Raw genomic sequence first — 17,500 nt, forward strand, 5'->3', positions numbered from 1 at the left:
TGCAGTGTAGACGGCGACTCTCACGTCTCGTTTTCAACAGTCAACAGAGGTACCAACAGAAGTTACCAACCGTAAAACAAGGAAAGCCATACACAGACGAGGTCCCTTTTTCTTCACCTATCTCAGGATTCTTCGACCAGAGAAGGGCATCGGAAACAACACAGCCATCACCAAGCCCACCATATTTTCGGCCCTCGTATCTTGGCTTCAAAATGGCCGACAGAAGACGTATTAACGGACCAGTTGGGACCACCAACCCTCCCATCTATGACGATGCACCCGAGAAGCAATCCGAAGGTGTCAAGGTCGCAAGGTCACGCCCGGCGAACGTAATTCGCAGAATGTGTAAGCACGTCAAGGACAAACCCTCCTGCTTCGCAGACACAGACTAACCTCACCTTTAGATCTCAAGACGGGAGTGACACCGTCGGCCTCTGGCTCTGCTTATCTAGAGATTGAGTCGTCTGGAAATGGCGGCTCTGGCTTGAAGCTCAGTTGCAGCGTTCATGGGCCTAGAGCTTTGCCCAGGTCAACACCTTTTTCTCCTCACATCATCTTGTCCACCCATGTCAAGTTTGCGCCCTTTGCAACCAAGCAAAGGCGTGGTTACATTCGTGACCCGATCGAGAGAGATCTCGGCACTCACCTTGAGACGGCTCTTCGGGGATCTATCATTGCTGACCGTTGGCCAAAGAGTGGAGTGGACATCATCATCTCCATCGTTGAAGGAGAGCAAGATCGGGAGACCTCCAAGGCCCAGGGCATTGAGGCTTGGGACACCATGAATGCCTTGAGTGGCTGCATCACCGTTGCCTCGGCTGCACTTGCTGACGCTGGTATTGACTGCGTCGACACTGTTGCCGGAGGTGTTGCCGCGTTGGTACAGGACGCAGGTGATGACGCTGCTCCCAGCATAGTTGTCGACCCGATTCCCTCTGAGCATGAGAAGGTTCTTGCAGCGTGCTGCATCGCATATCTGCCCACACGACAAGAGGTCACCAACCTCTGGTTCAAGGGTGACCTACCTGCGTCCGATATGGACGTTTATACGCAGCTGATTGAAAAGGGCATTCAGGCTTCCAAGAGCGCCAACCGCGTGCTCGTGGACTGCCTTAACGAGACCGTTGGGTGATCATGAGCTCGGCGCGGCAATGTATTATTTGTTTTAGCTATGCGTGAATGGGAAATACTCGTATTGAAACCTGTAAGTCCATCAACGGGAAAAACGCATGGAATTATATGGTCTGACGGTTCATGGTCTTTGAGTACCTCTACGATTTTGGTCGATTTATCGACCCGAAGACCGGGTTCTGATGCAATAGGTCGAGCTACCAGCCACTTGGTTCTTCGCAATAGCCCATACATAGGGCAGAAGTAATGGAGGATGCCAATCGATAGCAACGACAACAGAACTGCGTTCAGAGGGTCGGCGGCTGACTGCAAGAATGGAATGGTCAACTTCCGGCGGGAACAGTTTCGAGATGCCTGTCAAGGTTTGACAGGTTGAGCGAGCGCTCTTTTGCTGAAACTCAGCTGGAAGATCGCAGTGTGATGGACGAATGGCGTCCAAGAAGCGTTGTGGCTGGTATGCAGAGCTACCCTCTGAGGTTGACTGCCGAAACATTCTGAACCGCGGGGTATGAGAAGCTTCCACGTTCTTCGCCTCAATGATTGTCTGTTTCTGAAATTGGAAACATGATGTGGGGAGATTACGCGTATCGTTTCGTTCAAAGCAGCACGGCATGTTCGAAGCAGGGCAGACATGGCCAAAGGTGGTTGCTGATCATGAACCGAGGTTTCAACTATTACTGCGTAGCGCATACATACACTACACCTGAACGCACCATTGAATCTTCTCTCTTTTCGTGTCCGGTACAATCTAATGACTTTATCTAAAGGGAACTGCTGTGAATAGCTCGTAAATTCATCAACATGTCTGGGTGGAGGTAACATAACATGATCAACTACACAATCTGCACAAAGGTAGAGTAACGTTGCGTCATTACCGGCGTTCCGGTTCGTAACTTTCAGCATTACGAACGCCACCAAGGAAATGGAAGTCAGTCATCCGAAGGCGGACGTGGTACCACTGCGATAATTGGCACAGTGCCGCGTTCAGCGACGGGGCGCCCCCCCGGCGTGGCGTGGTCCCGGGCCCCTCTTTCCCCTGAACTTCTCCTTATCTGCCCCCCCACGGTCCCTCCAAAAAACCACAGACATTCCAGTTCGGCCCACATTGACCACTCAGGAATTGTAAAACGACAATCCAATCTTTCCCGTCATCCTCCAAAATCTCACCTCACCCAGCTCCCGGGCGAGTTTTCTCTCGCTTCGCACCTGGTCATTTCACTTTTCCCAAGACCACCCTACTCTCGTTTCTTCCGACGGTCCCGGCTGCCTACCTACATACCATACTGTACACTTTTAATTCCTCCATAGTGTTTTATCCATTCGCTTTGCGGCCGGTAATTCCTCCTTCTAGCCTTGCTTGTGCCGTCGATCAATTCGTTCCGTCTCCACTGCGATTCTGCAACAGTTCCAGGTTGTTGATGCCATAATTCCGATGCGGTCGTCCATACAACATTAATTCCCCTATTACGCTATTACCGACGACAACTCGAGCAAGCCCCGCGGGACCGAGACAACTGTGCCTTGTCCGACCTGATTTCGCATTAGTTATTATCCGCTTTATCGACTACTTCTAATCTCTTCTCGATGGGGAAAGACAAGAACTGTACGTCCACCCGCAACCCCCTCAGGTCTTCTAAGATCGCGACACTGAAGTAATGACAGGGCGATGGGGTGTTATCTTGGACGCCGGCTCCTCGGGGACACGACTACACATATATCGTTGGAAGGATCCCGAGAAGGCGCTTGAAGATGCGTCGCCCGAGGAGTTGCGCAGTCTGCCCAAGATCACGACGAAAAAGAAGTGGACAAAGAAGATTAGACCCGGAATATCGACATTCGGGGAGAAGGCTGGGGTAGTCGGCGAAGATTATCTGAAGGAACTCATCGACCATGCGCTCGACATCATACCCGCAGACAAGATCCACGACACCCCTATTTTCTTAATGGCCACGGCTGGCATGCGACTTCTTCCCCAGGTCCAACAAAATGCCATAACCGGCGCTGTCTGCACATACCTACGCAAGAATACGAAATTCTCACTCCCGGATTGCGACCTACATATTCAGGTTATTCCGGGCGAAACCGAAGGATTGTATGGGTGGATTGCGTCTAACTATCTTCTTGGGGGTTTCGATCATCCAAAGCAACATGCGCATGGAGAGGATCATCACACATATGGGTTCTTGGACATGGGAGGCGCATCAGCGCAAATCGCATTTGCACCTAATTCAACAGAAGCCCAAAAACATGCGAACGACTTGAAGCTCTTACGATTACGCACACTCGATGGATCGCCAGTTGAGTACAAAGTGTTTACGACGACATGGCTAGGGTTCGGCGTCAACCGGGCGCGGGAGGCGTATGTACAAAGCCTCTCGGACTTGTACACCACTTCCGATGCCGGAGAGCTCCCCGATCCGTGTCTACCAAAGGGGCTCAGGTTGTCACTGGATGGAACTCCAGTTTCGAAACCGAAGAAGGGCGAGACCACTCTAATTGGTACAGGCGCTTTTGACGAATGCCTTAGGAAGACTTATCCCCTGCTTGGCAAGGACAAACCATGTGCGGATGACCCTTGTTTGATCAATGGCCAGCACGTTCCAGCCATTGACTTTGATGTCAATCACTTCGTTGGAGTCTCCGAATATTGGCACACCACACACGGTGTCTTTGGTGGTAAGGAAAATGAGGCATACGACTTCACTACTTACCAAAAGCGGGTCAAGGATTTTTGCGGCCGAGACTGGAACAGCATCGAACCAAGCCTGGATGCCCACAAGAAGTTTGCGGTCAAGGATGCTCAAGAAGCTTGTTTCAAAGCTTCCTGGCTTATAAACATCCTGCATGAGGGTATTGGTGTTCCTCGAATTGGTGTCGAAGAACTTCCCGCTCCGGGCTTCAACGCCTCGAAGGGCGCTATCGAGACGGCCAAACAGAAGGGTTTCCTAGACCCGTTCCATCCGGTGGACAAGATCGATGGCATTGAAGTTAGCTGGACACTTGGCAAGATGGTTCTCTATGCAGCAGGTCAAGTACCTCCCAAGACAGGTGACGATCGATTTCCTGTCGGTTTCGGTACTAATATTCCTTCTGCCGGGGCAACGGAGCTACCACCTGATTTCCAGTACGCAGGTTCGACATGGACACCACTCAGCGGCGGAGCCAGCCGCAACGACTCCCCCTACCGCCCGGCCGTCAATGGGACTACAGACGATGGCAGTGACTGGGATTTGGAAGCCGAGAATCTCCTTGGCAAGACAAAGGCCAAGACCACTCACAGTCTTCTCATCTTTTTCTTCATCTTCCTCGCGCTGCTGTTCTTTTTCCGCAAGAAAGATAGGCGTATGCGGTTCTATGGCCGTGTCAACAACCTCTTCCATAAGCCCCGCCGTTCCGGCCTGTTCGGCAAGATGTCATCGTCCGGCCACAATAACGGCCCCCTCTCCAGCCTGACAAACAAGCTCTTCGGCCGTCGCTCCCTTTCTTCGGGCTCTTATGAGCGCGTTCTGGAGGAAGGCGAAGCCGCCGAGTTCGAGCTCAACGACTCCCACTTCCGCAACTCCTCAGCATCTTCCTACTTTGACCACAACAACGACCTCAACGGCTTTTACTCTGACTCCAGCGACAGCAGCTCTAGCGGAGGGGGACGGTCCAAGCTTGGAATTACGTCAGGGCTGGCAACGCCCAAGCTGAACCTGGATGGCCGGTTTGCTGATCTCGGCTGCGGCAACGGAGTAATGACGCCTGGCGGCTCGGCGCTCGATAGGGCGGGCTTAGTGGTCAGGACTGATAGTCGAGAGCGGCTGGGGTTGACGCCTACAACGACGACTATGAGTTTGCAGGGGAGGAGGAGCCGGGCTGGTAGTCCCACGAGGCTGAAAAGTCCTTTGATGTCGCCTTTGCAAGGTTAAGGCGTCGAGGCTCATGTGCCTCAAAGTTTTGTTACGAAAAGACAACCAGTCGCCTTGTGCTTGATTGAACGATTTGTCATGGGAAACGGCGTTGGCGGATGTTTTATGGGTTTTGCATTTCTACCTTTTACCTCTGTATATGGTACTTTCTTGATGATGGATAATTGTTCTTGTAGGAGGTTTACGGCCATGTCGTCCAACGATTTTTGTATGATGACAACGATACGGGTGGTCTTCAAACCCATCTGAGCGACGGGCTTTCAGTATATTTCTATTCTTCATTCTTCTCCATTGCCAACAGGTAGCTAGTACGGCTTTATCACAAAATTTTGGAACAAGATACCTCATTTTCATTCGCAAATTCTTCCAGCGTCTCTCTGTGCCATCTCTGCTTGTCCTTTGTTCTAACTGGGTATATTTGCGTCCTGAACGATCTAACTGATGCACAAACATGGCGCTGGCCTGACCTCATCATCAATACGACAAGTTCATGGTCTCGCCATCTCCAATTTCACCAATTGCAACGAAACCCCCCCCTCTTGTCCTCGAAGCCAAAGACCACGTACACATCCGCCAGGAGGAAAGAAGGCTTTCTTCCAACTACGCCCATCCGGGAGCCTCTCCCACACATTCAGCCCTCGTCACACATGTATGGAACGCCTTCTTCTAAGTAACCATTCCTCTTTCCCCATATGCTCACTGATCATTGATCATCATCCCTCTCCAAAAACCCCGGGTCCGTCCTCACCTTACTCTCAAACTTCTTCCACCACTCCTCAAACGCCTTAAGCGGCACCACCTCCATCTGCCCCGGCGTGGACCCGGTATAGCTCGACAAGAAGTTGAAGGCATTCTTGATGATCCTCTGCGCCAGCACCAGCGTGCTCGGCTGCTGCCGCGCTGCCGAAACCGGCACCAACGCCCCTTCTGTTCCATTACCACTTGTTGGTGCTGCTGCTGGTGTTGTTGTCCCCGTCGCAGTCATCCTACTGGCCACACTCTCCGCATCCTCAACCGAGACCCCAATCACCACATTCTCGTTCCCACCCCCTGTCCCTCCTGCACCAGGTCCAACCTTGAAGATAGCACTCTCCTTCCCCGGCCCGATCCCACCCAAAAACTTGAAGTTGGGCGCCGTCTGCCCCAGGGCTGGTGACGGCGGAGTGACGAGGTAAATTGCTGCTGCGGTCCCCGGGGGGAGGACTACACCAGGCAAAAGAAAGACGACGACGTGCCCGAAGGGCTTGGAGATGGCGGAACCGGGGGGAGAGTTCGGGTTGGTCGGTGGGATGGCGTACAGGAAAGAGGTGGGACTGGGAGCTTCGGTGGGGGAGATTATTACGGGCTGACCAGCGGGAATGAGGCCGAAGAGGGGTTGGGACATTTTCGTTGGATTTGTGGTTTGGTGATAATGTGGTGTGATAAGAGAATGGGTTTGGTGGCGGTGTTGATCGCCTGTTGCTGTTGGGCACTGCTCGGGTGTGGTTGATGATGAAATTGACAGAGCTCACAGCTGTCGGTATGGGGAGTTGATTCGGTATCCCGTTCTGGTTGGAGCTTGTGCTGGTTTTTGCCTCCGATAGATATATCGAACGGATGAGATAGGATATCTATGGCTGAGGTCCTTCAAGATGTACAGTTTGTATTCGCAAGATCGCGGGGGTGAGCTTCGGTTTTGGAAGACAAAAGACCACAAATTCGAACTCGCGGTCGTGGCGTGTGAAGTTGTTGATGTCAACTTTATGTAAACAAAGACCTGGACTCGGGGTGAATGACCGATTCCCTTTGTTGTTTCCTCGAAGATGCCGCTTTGTCCTCGAATCTCAGTTGATGTCCGGACGTGGAGCGGCCGAAGCGTTTATGATGCCGTAATATGTGGGGTCAAACAATGAGCTGGCAGCCAGGTAGGTATTCTTTGCGCACAACCATCACTGGCGATAAAGAGGGAAAGAGGATTTCACGGTTTTTCGCATTGAAAAGAATAGCAGTCAAGTATACTTGATAGTTTCCCCCGAAGAGTCGTCTGGTATATATTTGTTTCTACACTCTTATTGAAGCTGATGATGTGATGGCGAGATATCAAGCTACTGTGGGTCTACCGTCTCGGATGCTTCCTTGTGACGGCAGGGCAGCCGGGCAGTTCAGAAAATCACCGGGTCTTGGAACCAACATAGAGATGATTCTAGAGTCCTCGACTTGCAAAAAATTGAAGCTTCAGTACTAGAGAGACCCTCCCGGCCAGTTCCTCGATGCAATCTCCATTTTGGGAGCCAATGACGGATGGATGGAAAGGTCAAGTCCTTGTCTGTAACTTCCACTTTCAATGAGGATTGTTCGTTACCCTATTGTGACCCCCTGTGGTAAACCTGCTCTTTCCCCGCTACAAAGCGCCTCAACGCTCGACAGGGGCTTCTTGGATTTCGATCCTTCCATAAGTTCTGTCCCGAGTCTCGTCATCTGAACTATCTGAATGAAAAGACGATATGAGATCAATCCACTTGCGCTCGTAACCTCAAAGACGAATTCGTTCCATTGATTCAAATATATTGAAAGTGAAGAATTGCCCGGTTGATGCTGTCTCTCTAATTCGAGATGCTTCATGTTCCTCCCCTCCCAATTCCCGACGGTCTTCAATTGCGCTCCCGAACGACAGGAGATTAGCGCACGCCAATATCTGCTTCCCCACGCTCTCTTCCCTTGACAACATCCTCTCACTTGTGCCTCTCAAGCTCAAGTCAACTTTCAGGACCTTCCCCATCAGAAATCCAGACTTTCGACTTCATTTGCATCACTCGATCCCGTGTGTCCACGCCCTATTATCCAAGATCTCGCGAACCCGTTGCCTAACCATGACTCCTCGGTTGTCCACCCTCGACTTGGTGGCTAAGGTCGATGCGTACGTACTCATTTTTCTGTGAAACCGAATCCTCTGTGATCACGGCCGGGAACATAGATGGAACTCAGTGAAATGGATCTAAGGTTTACCAAGATTCCGAACATGACCAGAACGAGCGCTTACATTTTCTCCAAAAATCAAGCTTCCCTTACGCGGACCGGGATCCCGAGGCTTATGCCCAGATCATGAAGTCTTTCTACACGTTCGTCTGGGAAGACCAGCAGGGTCAGGTACCCATAGGCTACGTGAAGTTGGACGTTGTCGATGCACTCAACAAAGCCCCGGCAACTCTCAAAGGGCAGTTAGGGTTGCACATCGATGTCTCTAATAGGACTGTGGTGCTCTTCCGTGATGCCCCGGACAAAACCTACGAGGAACGCACTCGGCTTGTCGGAGAGCTCACTGCGCTTTGGCGTGAACAAGAGGCATTTGCCATCCTCAAGAGCTGGCGAAACGAGCTGTGGCCAGTTTACGGTCGCAACAAGGAGCTCGTGTTCAGCATAGAGCGGGCAGCTATGGGCCTCTTTGGAACCACACGCTACGGCGTGCATATGAACGCCTTCATCAGACATCAGGACGCCAGCAGCAAGTATGACTTGAGAATCTGGGTTCCCAGGCGGTCCGCGACCAAGTCGACCTATCCGAGCATGTTGGACAACGCGGTAGCGGGCGGCTTGATGACCAACGAAGACCCCTTCGAATGCGTCATCCGTGAGGCGGACGAAGAGGCTTCGCTGTCCGAGCATATCGTGAGGAACAACGCCAAAGAGGTCTGCACCATCACTTATATCTACATCACGGATGAGCGCGCGGGAGGCGAGGCGGGGTTGATCTACCCGGAATGCCAATGGATTTATGATCTAGAGCTACCTGCGGATGGAAGTGTCGTCCCCGAGCCAAAGGACGGCGAGGTCGAGAGCTTCAGCTTGTGCACAGTGGAGGAGATCCAGGAACAGCTCGCCCAGGGAATGTGGAAGCCGAACTGTGCAGTCGTCATGCTCGATTTCTTCGTTCGGCACGGCATTTACACGCCTGACAACGAGCCGCATTACGACGCATTTCGCGACCGGGCTCATCGACATATCGCCTTTCCCGGTCCTCACCAGGCCTGAATCCATCGAGCACCTTCCGCAGAGCACTAGCTCTCTCAAAGGCAGATGGACAACCCTTGGCTCGGTAGCGGGCATAAATACAGGTTCTTGCTTCCGGGTATCGTTTGATTCATTACTTTCCCCAGAGTCCAGACCCCTTTTCCCTCGGATATGCCTTTTCGGGTCTACGCATAACCTTAAACGCCCGTTCGCCCTCCAAAGGTCCACTGAATGTTGCTCGCGCCTTAGACTCTTGATCGGTCTAATGCTGTTCAGCCGCTAAAAAAAACATTTGCTTTTTTTCTATTTTTATTCTCCGGAAATTTTAGCTCTCAAGCGTTCCTGTTGGCGAGGAGGTAAACATAGTCGACACGCAGAGGCGTGAGCTTCTTGTAGGGACCGTCGAGGGCCATCAGAAGACCACCGTAGGACATATACGCCTTGCTAGATTTTGCAACCGAACCAGTCAGCCACTCATTTCCCCCGAATTCCAAGATCAAGATACTCTTTCCCAATTCCCAGGCAACAACTTACATGGTCTGGCCATCTTTTCCATCCTCGAACTTGTAGACCTTGCCGTGGCAGACATATTCATAACTGTCGGCCAGGGTCTGCTCAACGCTGCCGAGCTTGGCAGCATCGCGCCAACCTCTCTCGTCGTCCTTGCTGCCGTCGAGGGACAAGGAAGTGGCCAATGCAATTCTAAGGTACTCGCCGACCTTGACAGGGAAGAGCTCTTTGTTGACATCGAGCTGCATGCTGGTCTGGCCATCGACAGAGGTGCAGTACAGACGGTCGACGCGGTCGTACTTGGGATCGCTGATCCTCTCGACCTTGAACTCGTCCTCGAAGAGTTGGGCGTCGGACGTGAGGGCGGACATTGTGAATGCTGGTGTGGATTCGATGAAACAGTGGATGTTGGATATTGATCGATCGGAAGGATACTGGTGTAAGAGTTTGGTCGAGTATCAAACGCGTGTTGATTGGTGGGTAAAACGGATTGTCACGAGCGGTAATGATGGTGTTTTGGGAAACTTTTGGAGATGCGACTGAGCGATGGAGATGCCGCCATGCAGTTGCCGTCCCAAAAAATTCCAGCCTTGCGGCAACTGGACCAGGATGCCGGGGCAAGTAGTGGGGCAACCGCCATCGAGAATCCCTGTCACGCCCGTCCAGTGTGTGCCAAAAGTACGGCGGGGCTCTCAGACACTCCAGGGACGTCCAAGCTTCCATGGAATTTCTTCAGGGATCAAATTGACACTATTTGGATTTGAAGCATACCTCAACATCAAGTTTGGACTCGATACTCAAATAAGGACTGCAACTTGCCGACTGAACTATGTCCTTCGTCAAAAGAAACACCGTCCTATCCTCACCGAGAGCCGGACTCACGCCGTCCGCTCCCCAGCAGCAACAACCCAAACAGGAAACGCAGCTTGCGCCGGGTCTTCGACCATCACCAACCGATGGCAGGTTGACCACTTCAACTGGCACTGCTTCCCTGGACCAACTTCTTGCAGGACACGGTGGACTCCCCTTGGGCACATGCTTACTGGTTGAGGAGCAAGGGACCACCGATTTTTCTGGAATTCTTCTACGGTACTATGCTGCCGAGGGTCTCGTCCAAGGGCATCAGGTTCACGCAGTAGCCTTTCCGCCAGAATGGAGGCATCAGCTTCCAGGGTTGGCTTCACCTGACAAGAAGTCAAAGAGTGCATCACCGGCGCCGGCACCCGAAGAGAAGATGAAGATTGCGTGGAGATATGAGTCTTTGGGTAACAACGCCAATGCAGGAGCTTCTACTCGTGGGGATTCTGGAGCGCCTTTCTGTCACTCCTTCGATCTGAGCAAGAGGCTTGCAAGCTCCGAGTCCAAGGGTACTCTGAACCCGATTTCAGTTGGCGGTGCCCCGAGCCTAGACCGGAAAAGTGTTGGGACAGCTTCTCCTCTCAAGATGATTCTCAAGCAATTGCGGGCCAAGTTGGAGAGCTCAGGATCAAGCACCATTCATAGACTGGTGGTGCCCAGTCTCCTCTCACCAACCCTCTATCCTCCTGGATGCGCCCAACCATCAGAGGTTCTACAGTTTCTACATGGGCTCCGGGCTCTCCTTCGACTGTACAGCACCCAGCTCACAGCAATCATTACCTTCCCGACGTCCTTATTCCCTCGCAGTTCAGGCCTGGTCCGGTGGATAGAGATTCTTTGTGACGGCGTCGTCGAGCTCATCCCCTTACCTGCCAGGCTAGGTGCCGCGCCGCCGCCGCCCTCAGGGTCCGATCCCAAGGCAAACGAGCAACCCCAGGGTATGTTCAAAGTATACACACTGCCTGTGTATCATGAGAAGGGTGGTGGAGGAGCAGAGTCGGGCCAATTCCGAGAGAATCTGTCATTCAGCTTGAGCGCATCCAAGGGCTTGGTGATCAAACCGTACAGTCTCCCGCCTATGGTCGAGGATGAGCAGGAGAAGCCCTCGGCTGCTCCAATGAAGGATGGGCTTGATTTCTAAAGTCCCCTTCCGTTTGGCAATTTAACGGCTTGTTTTTGCAAATAACCGACTGTATTTGGCCCCCTTTCGGCAGTCTCATCATATGTTCAGGTGAGCTTCTTGATCATCATTGAAACTCCGTCTCTTTACCTGCCCAGGTATTGGGCATGCTGTAAGTCCATTCGAGCCACTGAAACAATTGGTCGACACCTGCCTGAAGCTACCTCTACCTACGGGCGTACAGCAACACCTGAGGTGGAGCTCAAGGAAAATGTGTGGGGTCGTCGACTCACCGCCCAAATTTCCGCCGTTTTCTGCCACGGCGCGATAAAAGCCCACACACCTCCGCCCAGAAGTTTCCCACTTTCTCTCCTCGTGTCGTCGTGTCCAACAACAGCATTTTTGGTAAGTCAAAACAGCTCTTTTTGCACACTTTCCAGTTGGTCTTTTATGATGAAACAACAAACGTATCAATCTGTCAATCCCCTGATTCATAGTGATGATAAATACGGCTGTCCAAGGCTTCTGATCCTCTGGCCAATCTATCTCTCCTGTCCACACACGCGAGCTCGTTTTACGAACCGTTTCTAACCAAGAGAAACTTAGGCACTTCATTGTTTTCACACACTCACAATGGCATCAACCGAGGATGACAGACAAGTACGGATCTCCAAGATCGCTGGTCGGTACCTCGTCTTTGATATTGATGACGTGGCGTATATCCGCCGCCAGCATGGCATCTGCGCTGTTTTCACGGGCACCATGCCGCAGAATCCCACACAGAATGTCTTCCTAGGATTGCCGCTCGAGCTGTATGCCGAGGATGCCAAGATGCTTTTGGACAGGAAGGTTGCCTACATTGCCGATGACCCTTTAGAACACTTAACCCAGTTGAAGTCAATGGATGACGCGACGCGCAAGTCGTACCTGCAGTCTATCAAGACGCAGCGCAGAACTGCCCAGCTTGTGTTCAATGAGGCCAAGGCACAGTCTATGGCTAAGCACAAGGACAAGCGCAAGCCGAAACAGCCACAGCCCCCTGTTGTCGTACCCACTGAACTGCCGCTGCCAGCATCATCTGCTGACGACGTCACGGCCGCCGTAGATCAGGAAGAAGAGGGAGGAGCAGAATCCCTCTTGGAGTCGTCATCATCCAAGCCAGTCAAGACGGACTCGTCGACGCCGCCTCAGAAGCCGCTGGTCAAGGAGAAACTACCTGCAATCACTCCAACCACCAGCAATGCCATGATTTCTAACGGGATAAGTAATCCTGATGTAGAAAACCACACTGCGCTACCATTGTATTCGTACTTGAACGAGAGAGGATACTTCATCACTCCAGGTCTGCGCTTCGGTGGTGACTTTAGCGTCTACCCCGGCGATCCCTTCCGCTATCATGCTCATTATATGGCAAACAGCTATGGGTGGGATGAGAAGATCCCCATGTTGGATCTCGTCACCAGTGGTCGCTTGGGAACGGCTGTCAAGAAGAGTTTCCTCATGGGAGGGCAGAAGCCGGCGACAGAGAACAGTGAAGCTGGCGAGTTGAGGGCGTTCTGCATTGAGTGGGCGGGCATGTAGTTTCAGGCAGCTTGAGCATTCGACTGAAGAGATGATACCCATTACAACAAACTTTCACATTCTGTATCATGTGAGATCGCATCGGATTTAAGCCTGTTCAACGATGAATATATTGTTGCGTATATGTAGTCCCTCGAGATGTTGTCGGAAAGCCATAGGAATTATTCGCCCCAAGGCAACCAAGGCAACCACGATCAAATCAAGAACCATCAAAACACCCTTTCAGTCGCTTCCCATTTGCCCCTGTGCATGCCTCACAACGTGATACTTACCTCGATGACCATCCATCATGCTGTTTGACACGCAACTTCCATCTCATGATGCTTTCTCCTTAAGACATGCCTCTCATTTCCTTCATCATTACCAGCTAGACTAGGTGTGTAGTGTAAAGCCATTTAGAAATACGAAAAATATCTTCCTCTTCCCAATAAAGTCCATAACCCAAAGTATCAAGGCACATAAATCCTACTAAAACTAATAACCTCCCTCCGACAACACACGCACTTGTCAAAATTATTCATGGCCAAACTAACCCTGCACTCATCGCAGAGACTCAGACACCGACACGGCCACACGATAATCGTCCTCGGCGCGCACTGACAGACCACGCACTGCGGTCCTTCACTACCCAGTCCATCCGCGCCCGTTGCCCAGTCGCCCGCCGTTGCCGCCGCCCCATTACTTCCACTTCCACTTCCGCTGCCATCCTCCCCTGCCTCCGTGGGCGCAGCAGTCGCCCGCCTCGACAACAATATCTGTTCCAACCGTCTAGCCTCTTCCTCGGGCGTCATCATTTGTGTGCTTTGCCCCCTTCCATATCCGTAAAGACTACGGTGTTGGGCGCCAGATAGTAGTACCTTGACGCGCTGGCGCGCTTGGTGCTGGCGAAAGCGGGAGCGGGTCATGATCCCTTCTTCAAAGGACAAGTGGGCGGCGAGGGTGATGGCTTCGTCGCGCTCTTCCGGGCTCTGCGGGTTGAGGAGGCGGGCGAGGTCGGAGGCTGCTAGGGGGAGGTCTGCTACTTGCGAGGGAGTGGATTCCCGGGAGAAGGCCCAGGATTGTTGGAGCGGGTTTTGGTTATTGTTGTTGTTTGGGTAAGGGGACGATTGAGTGGGTGTTCGTTGGCCGTCTTGGAGATGGTTGTTGTCGCTGTCGGATTCCCAGGCGTCTAGGTCTGATAGTGATGTGCTCTCGGTTGTGGAGATGATGCTTGTGGTGTCAAAGTCAGGGTCGTCCAGGCCGGAACCGCCGTCAGGGGGAACGTAGTCACCGCTTGTATCAGTGCTTCCCCACCAGCCGCCGTTAAGAAACCAGCTATAGAGCTTGGAGTCGATGTCGGCTTCGCTGGCGTTGGGTTGCTCACTGCCGAGGGGTTGTTGGAGGCGCCGACGGAACTCGGCTTCCACGTCTACACGCTCACTGCGTGGAACAGGGAAAGAGTTGGGATCTGATGCGTCTACCCAGATGGCTGTTGTGCCGCGATCACCTCTCCGCCCTGACCTCCTGCCAGTGGTGGTAGTCTCCGACTTTGGTGGCTGAAGGGCCAATGCCCGGAGCCAACGTGGCGGGTTCCGAATCCCAAAGTAAGAGAGTAACTTGATGATGACGAGCATCGAAGTTGTGATGATCAGGCGGCTGATGTGCATAACATACTCGATCGCCAATAGCCACCTACCACTGCGTTCAGTAGCGCCCACCCCGTCTCTCAGTCGCCTGGCGGAAACGCTATTCCGGGGTATCTTTTGAGCTGCCCGTTCCCTCGCGTAACCGCTCGTGGCGTTTGCTTGATCTTCCTTGACAGGTACGAGACCGATAACACCGACGGAGTCGAAACGAGAACCTGATACTCCGCCTCCAAGCCATTGCATCCTCAACTCCTCGATCTCGCGGAACCGTTCGTCCTCCAACCAGGTATAGCGTTTCACATTCACCCGGTGGTCTTCGTTCAGGTAGACGGCCTCACTAGCCATAGTGATGGCCCCAAAGCCAGCTCGAAGGAGAGCAGTATAGAAATCCATATCCCACCGGATACGGATGTCGGAAAGAGATCCATTGGCTTGCATGTTTGCGTGGGCTCGAGCAAGGCGGTCTCGGAGAGTTGGGCGTTGTTGTCCAGCATCGAGAGCGCCTTCAGCAACAGCGAAGGCTGAGAGCGCCATCGTTAGAGCGTAAATCACAGAACAGATAAAGATGCCGCATATGATAAGAACGTGCGGTACAAATCCAATAATGCAGACCGTAGGAAATCTCAAGAGTGCTTGAGCTGAGCTATCTTCAATGGAAAAAGTCACGGCGCCCCAGACAATGCTGCCCATAAAGCAGAGTCCCCAGAAACCAGTGTTGATCAAGCGGAATTTAGACTGTAGGTTGAAGACACCAAGTATTTGGCTAGTGAGATGGCTCATGGCAGAGAGAAACGCAACCAGCAGAACTTCTGGCGACGTGTTGACTCTCCTTAGAATCATGCTGCGCGTCACGGCAACGGCAGATCCTGTTAATGCCTGGGAAGAATTGCCCTTGCCCGCAAAGAGACCCCAGCCCAGCTGGTTGCTGATGGCAGCATCAGCTTCGGCAAAGGCCAACGAGTGCTCGAAAAGCGTCATCCCCGTTTCCGCGGCTACTGGACGGCCTTGAACCGTCGCAGAGAGAACCTCGATAAACTGACTAACACAGAATGTCATGAACAGGGGCCAGAGCCGGGACAAGGATCCTACTAGTTCCGGCTGCTCGTTTGAATTGTTGTCCCATGGCACCATCCTTATAGCCTGGCAGGATTGTTTATCGGTTGCGCCGAAGAGCAGGGTCGAGCTCAAGCCGTGGAGAAAGTTGTTCTTTTCGGAGAACATGAGGTCGGAGCTCTTGCTGGCGTTGCCCCAGCGCAGATTGGCAAAGTCGGGAGACGTTTGACACTGTATCGATTCAAGGATTCGTTCGACCTGCCAAGCGAGGACCAAGATAACAGGTAGCCGGAGCGCAAGCCGAACAGTCCAGCGTAGTGCAAGTCGGCGGCGAGTAGCGGCGAAGATGTGTGTTCGGTTGAAGACAACAGCCATGACAATGCATGCTAGAGCCCACTTGCTTGTTGCGTAGCTGAAGACGCTCCCTAGACCTCTGGCGCCCTCCATTGTAAATCGTGATGCGAAGGCGGCTGACTCTTGGCCCGTAGCGGTGGCCGCGGCCGAAGATGATGCGGATTCGAGTATGGCTCGAGCGGCGTCGGCGGCGGTGGTGCTGTCGGGAGCAGTCGTGACAAAGAAAGCGGCTGGATCGGTCGACTCAGCTATGACGCGCTGGCCAAAGCCGTCAATGGCATCGGGGTAAAAGATATAGGAGCCGCCCAGCTTCCCCAGCTTCTTCACCATCCTGGGTCCCGCCCAGACCAAATCCTCGAGCGAAGGCGCCAGTTTCGTCACGTTGAACGCATAGCCCAGGTGCTGGGCGGTCCAGAGCGTGAAGTTGTGCCATGCGCTGGCATTGTTAAGCACCGGGATGGGTACTGATGTCGGGGCCAAGGCTGCTGCCGCCGTTGCAGCACCCGGCAGGAAAACACTATCGTCCATAATGGGATCTTATGGAATGGAAGGTGAATCTATCACGCTGAGGTTCGGGCTCGCAAATTCCTCTTTTACTGCGTAATGAGCTGGGTGGCGATCGCCGGCTGCGTCGGCAACTGGCTAACCGCCTATCTTCACTTCTGTCTCTTCCTGGTTGCGTGAGTCCTTGTCTCTCATCTGGTGGTTTCGCTCAGGAAAACGTCCAGCATCTTCGCATGACAGAAAGGGGCGGCAAACCGAGACGGTTGTTACGCGTATGGATAGCTGTTGGGTTCCCAAGTTGTTTGATATAGTAGAAGCTGGGCTGGATTTCAGGATGCTGACACGGCCAGAGCATGGAGACTGAGTAGGACCAGAGACAAGAGGGGAGAGGATGGGACCGCTGTTGCCGCGGGACGAGACACACCCTGCGACAGTGGGCAAAGCGGAGAGAGAAGACTACCCGACACTGCATCGGAGCAATCAACAGCGAGCAACAGGCGGGCCTTGCGATAGGTAAGTTGCATGGAATGAAAGCCGAGCGGGATGAGGTAACTGGTGGGGCCCCACGCCCCAGGCAGGCTTGTTACATTCGTGTGTAGTGTACAGTGCCTAGCCTCCTACAGTAGCGTCACGTAGCGCAGCTGAGCCCAGGTGGTGCCTCCTGAGCGCTTCCTTGTGCTAGAGTCCCTTGTTGAATTGCGGATCCCCCAACTCTCCACCAAAAAAAGCAACTCCACTAAGAACTTGCACTTGGACATCATTACACTTCAAGATTGCTCGGTGATAACCGACGACGACACCTACAGTACCTACTAGTCCTATTCTTGCGCACGAGCATTTTACGATCTTCACGATCACGCGGATAG

At 52.9% G+C, this 17,500-nt stretch overlaps 9 protein-coding genes across 9 annotated transcripts; 5 read left to right on the forward strand and 4 right to left on the reverse strand.

Annotated features, from left to right (window-relative positions):
• Positions 1-212: 212 nt before the first annotated feature.
• B0T23DRAFT_323193 (3' exoribonuclease family, domain 1-domain-containing protein) lies at positions 213-1,132 on the forward strand (the record flags this gene model as incomplete). The annotated part of the gene is made up of 2 exons (XM_062835341.1): positions 213-345; positions 405-1,132. The coding sequence occupies 2 exons, from the start codon at positions 213-215 to the stop codon at positions 1,130-1,132; spliced, it is 861 nt and encodes a 286-aa protein (XP_062690316.1).
• Positions 1,133-1,288: 156 nt separating this feature from the next.
• Positions 1,289-1,624, reverse strand: B0T23DRAFT_322435 (uncharacterized protein; the record flags this gene model as incomplete). Its single annotated transcript, XM_062835295.1, has 1 exon — positions 1,289-1,624. The coding sequence occupies one exon, from the start codon at positions 1,622-1,624 to the stop codon at positions 1,289-1,291; it is 336 nt and encodes a 111-aa protein (XP_062690317.1).
• A 1,088-nt stretch (positions 1,625-2,712) lies between these two features.
• Positions 2,713-5,403, forward strand: B0T23DRAFT_387501 (nucleoside phosphatase family-domain-containing protein). The gene has a single exon (XM_062837688.1). The coding sequence runs from the start codon at positions 2,787-2,789 to the stop codon at positions 5,040-5,042; it is 2,256 nt and encodes a 751-aa protein (XP_062690318.1). The 5' UTR covers positions 2,713-2,786; the 3' UTR covers positions 5,043-5,403.
• Positions 5,404-5,745: 342 nt separating this feature from the next.
• On the reverse strand, positions 5,746-6,426 carry B0T23DRAFT_323431 (uncharacterized protein; the record flags this gene model as incomplete). The annotated part of the gene is made up of 1 exon (XM_062835355.1): positions 5,746-6,426. The coding sequence occupies one exon, from the start codon at positions 6,424-6,426 to the stop codon at positions 5,746-5,748; it is 681 nt and encodes a 226-aa protein (XP_062690319.1).
• Positions 6,427-7,767: 1,341 nt separating this feature from the next.
• Positions 7,768-9,305, forward strand: B0T23DRAFT_224264 (NUDIX hydrolase domain-like protein). Its single transcript, XM_062833783.1, has 2 exons — positions 7,768-7,938; positions 8,081-9,305. Exons 1-2 carry the CDS (start codon positions 7,892-7,894, stop codon positions 9,048-9,050), a joined length of 1,017 nt encoding a protein of 338 aa, XP_062690320.1. The 5' UTR covers positions 7,768-7,891; the 3' UTR covers positions 9,051-9,305.
• B0T23DRAFT_224276 (uncharacterized protein) lies at positions 9,206-10,139 on the reverse strand. Its single transcript, XM_062833784.1, has 2 exons — positions 9,564-10,139; positions 9,206-9,473 (listed from the first exon to the last, which is right to left on the reverse strand). The coding sequence occupies exons 1-2, from the start codon at positions 9,908-9,910 to the stop codon at positions 9,362-9,364; spliced, it is 459 nt and encodes a 152-aa protein (XP_062690321.1). The 5' UTR covers positions 9,911-10,139; the 3' UTR covers positions 9,206-9,361.
• Positions 10,140-11,927, forward strand: B0T23DRAFT_224305 (Elongator complex protein 4). The gene has a single exon (XM_062833785.1). It carries the CDS (start codon positions 10,369-10,371, stop codon positions 11,536-11,538), a length of 1,170 nt encoding a protein of 389 aa, XP_062690322.1. The 5' UTR covers positions 10,140-10,368; the 3' UTR covers positions 11,539-11,927.
• A 223-nt stretch (positions 11,928-12,150) lies between these two features.
• B0T23DRAFT_407362 (uncharacterized protein) lies at positions 12,151-13,098 on the forward strand (the record flags this gene model as incomplete). Its single annotated transcript, XM_062839180.1, has 1 exon — positions 12,151-13,098. One exon carries the CDS (start codon positions 12,151-12,153, stop codon positions 13,096-13,098), a length of 948 nt encoding a protein of 315 aa, XP_062690323.1.
• A 224-nt stretch (positions 13,099-13,322) lies between these two features.
• On the reverse strand, positions 13,323-16,765 carry B0T23DRAFT_224310 (uncharacterized protein). The gene has a single exon (XM_062833786.1). It carries the CDS (start codon positions 16,656-16,658, stop codon positions 13,548-13,550), a length of 3,111 nt encoding a protein of 1,036 aa, XP_062690324.1. The 5' UTR covers positions 16,659-16,765; the 3' UTR covers positions 13,323-13,547.
• Between the last annotated feature and the right edge of the window lie 735 nt (positions 16,766-17,500).

This window comes from Neurospora hispaniola, assembly GCF_033458365.1.
Source record: "Neurospora hispaniola strain FGSC 10403 chromosome Unknown B0T23scaffold_7, whole genome shotgun sequence".
NCBI classification, from domain to species: domain Eukaryota; kingdom Fungi; phylum Ascomycota; class Sordariomycetes; order Sordariales; family Sordariaceae; genus Neurospora; species Neurospora hispaniola.

Bases quoted from the DNA above. Each gene is read 5' to 3' on its own strand.
- B0T23DRAFT_224276 (XM_062833784.1), bottom strand. From the start codon at position 9,910: ATGTCCGCCCTCACGTCCGACGCCCAACTCTTCGAGGACGAGTTCAAG. The intron at 9,474-9,563 runs GTAAGTTGTTGC...TGCAAAATCTAG, and splicing joins GGAAAAGATGGCCAGACCAT to CAAGGCGTATATGTCCTACG.
- B0T23DRAFT_224305 (XM_062833785.1), top strand. From the start codon at position 10,369: ATGTCCTTCGTCAAAAGAAACACCGTCCTATCCTCACCGAGAGCCGGA.
- B0T23DRAFT_224264 (XM_062833783.1), top strand. From the start codon at position 7,892: ATGACTCCTCGGTTGTCCACCCTCGACTTGGTGGCTAAGGTCGATGC. The intron at 7,939-8,080 runs GTACGTACTCAT...CCAAAAATCAAG, and splicing joins TTGGTGGCTAAGGTCGATGC to CTTCCCTTACGCGGACCGGG.
- B0T23DRAFT_387501 (XM_062837688.1), top strand. From the start codon at position 2,787: ATGACAGGGCGATGGGGTGTTATCTTGGACGCCGGCTCCTCGGGGACA.
- B0T23DRAFT_224310 (XM_062833786.1), bottom strand. From the start codon at position 16,658: ATGGACGATAGTGTTTTCCTGCCGGGTGCTGCAACGGCGGCAGCAGCC.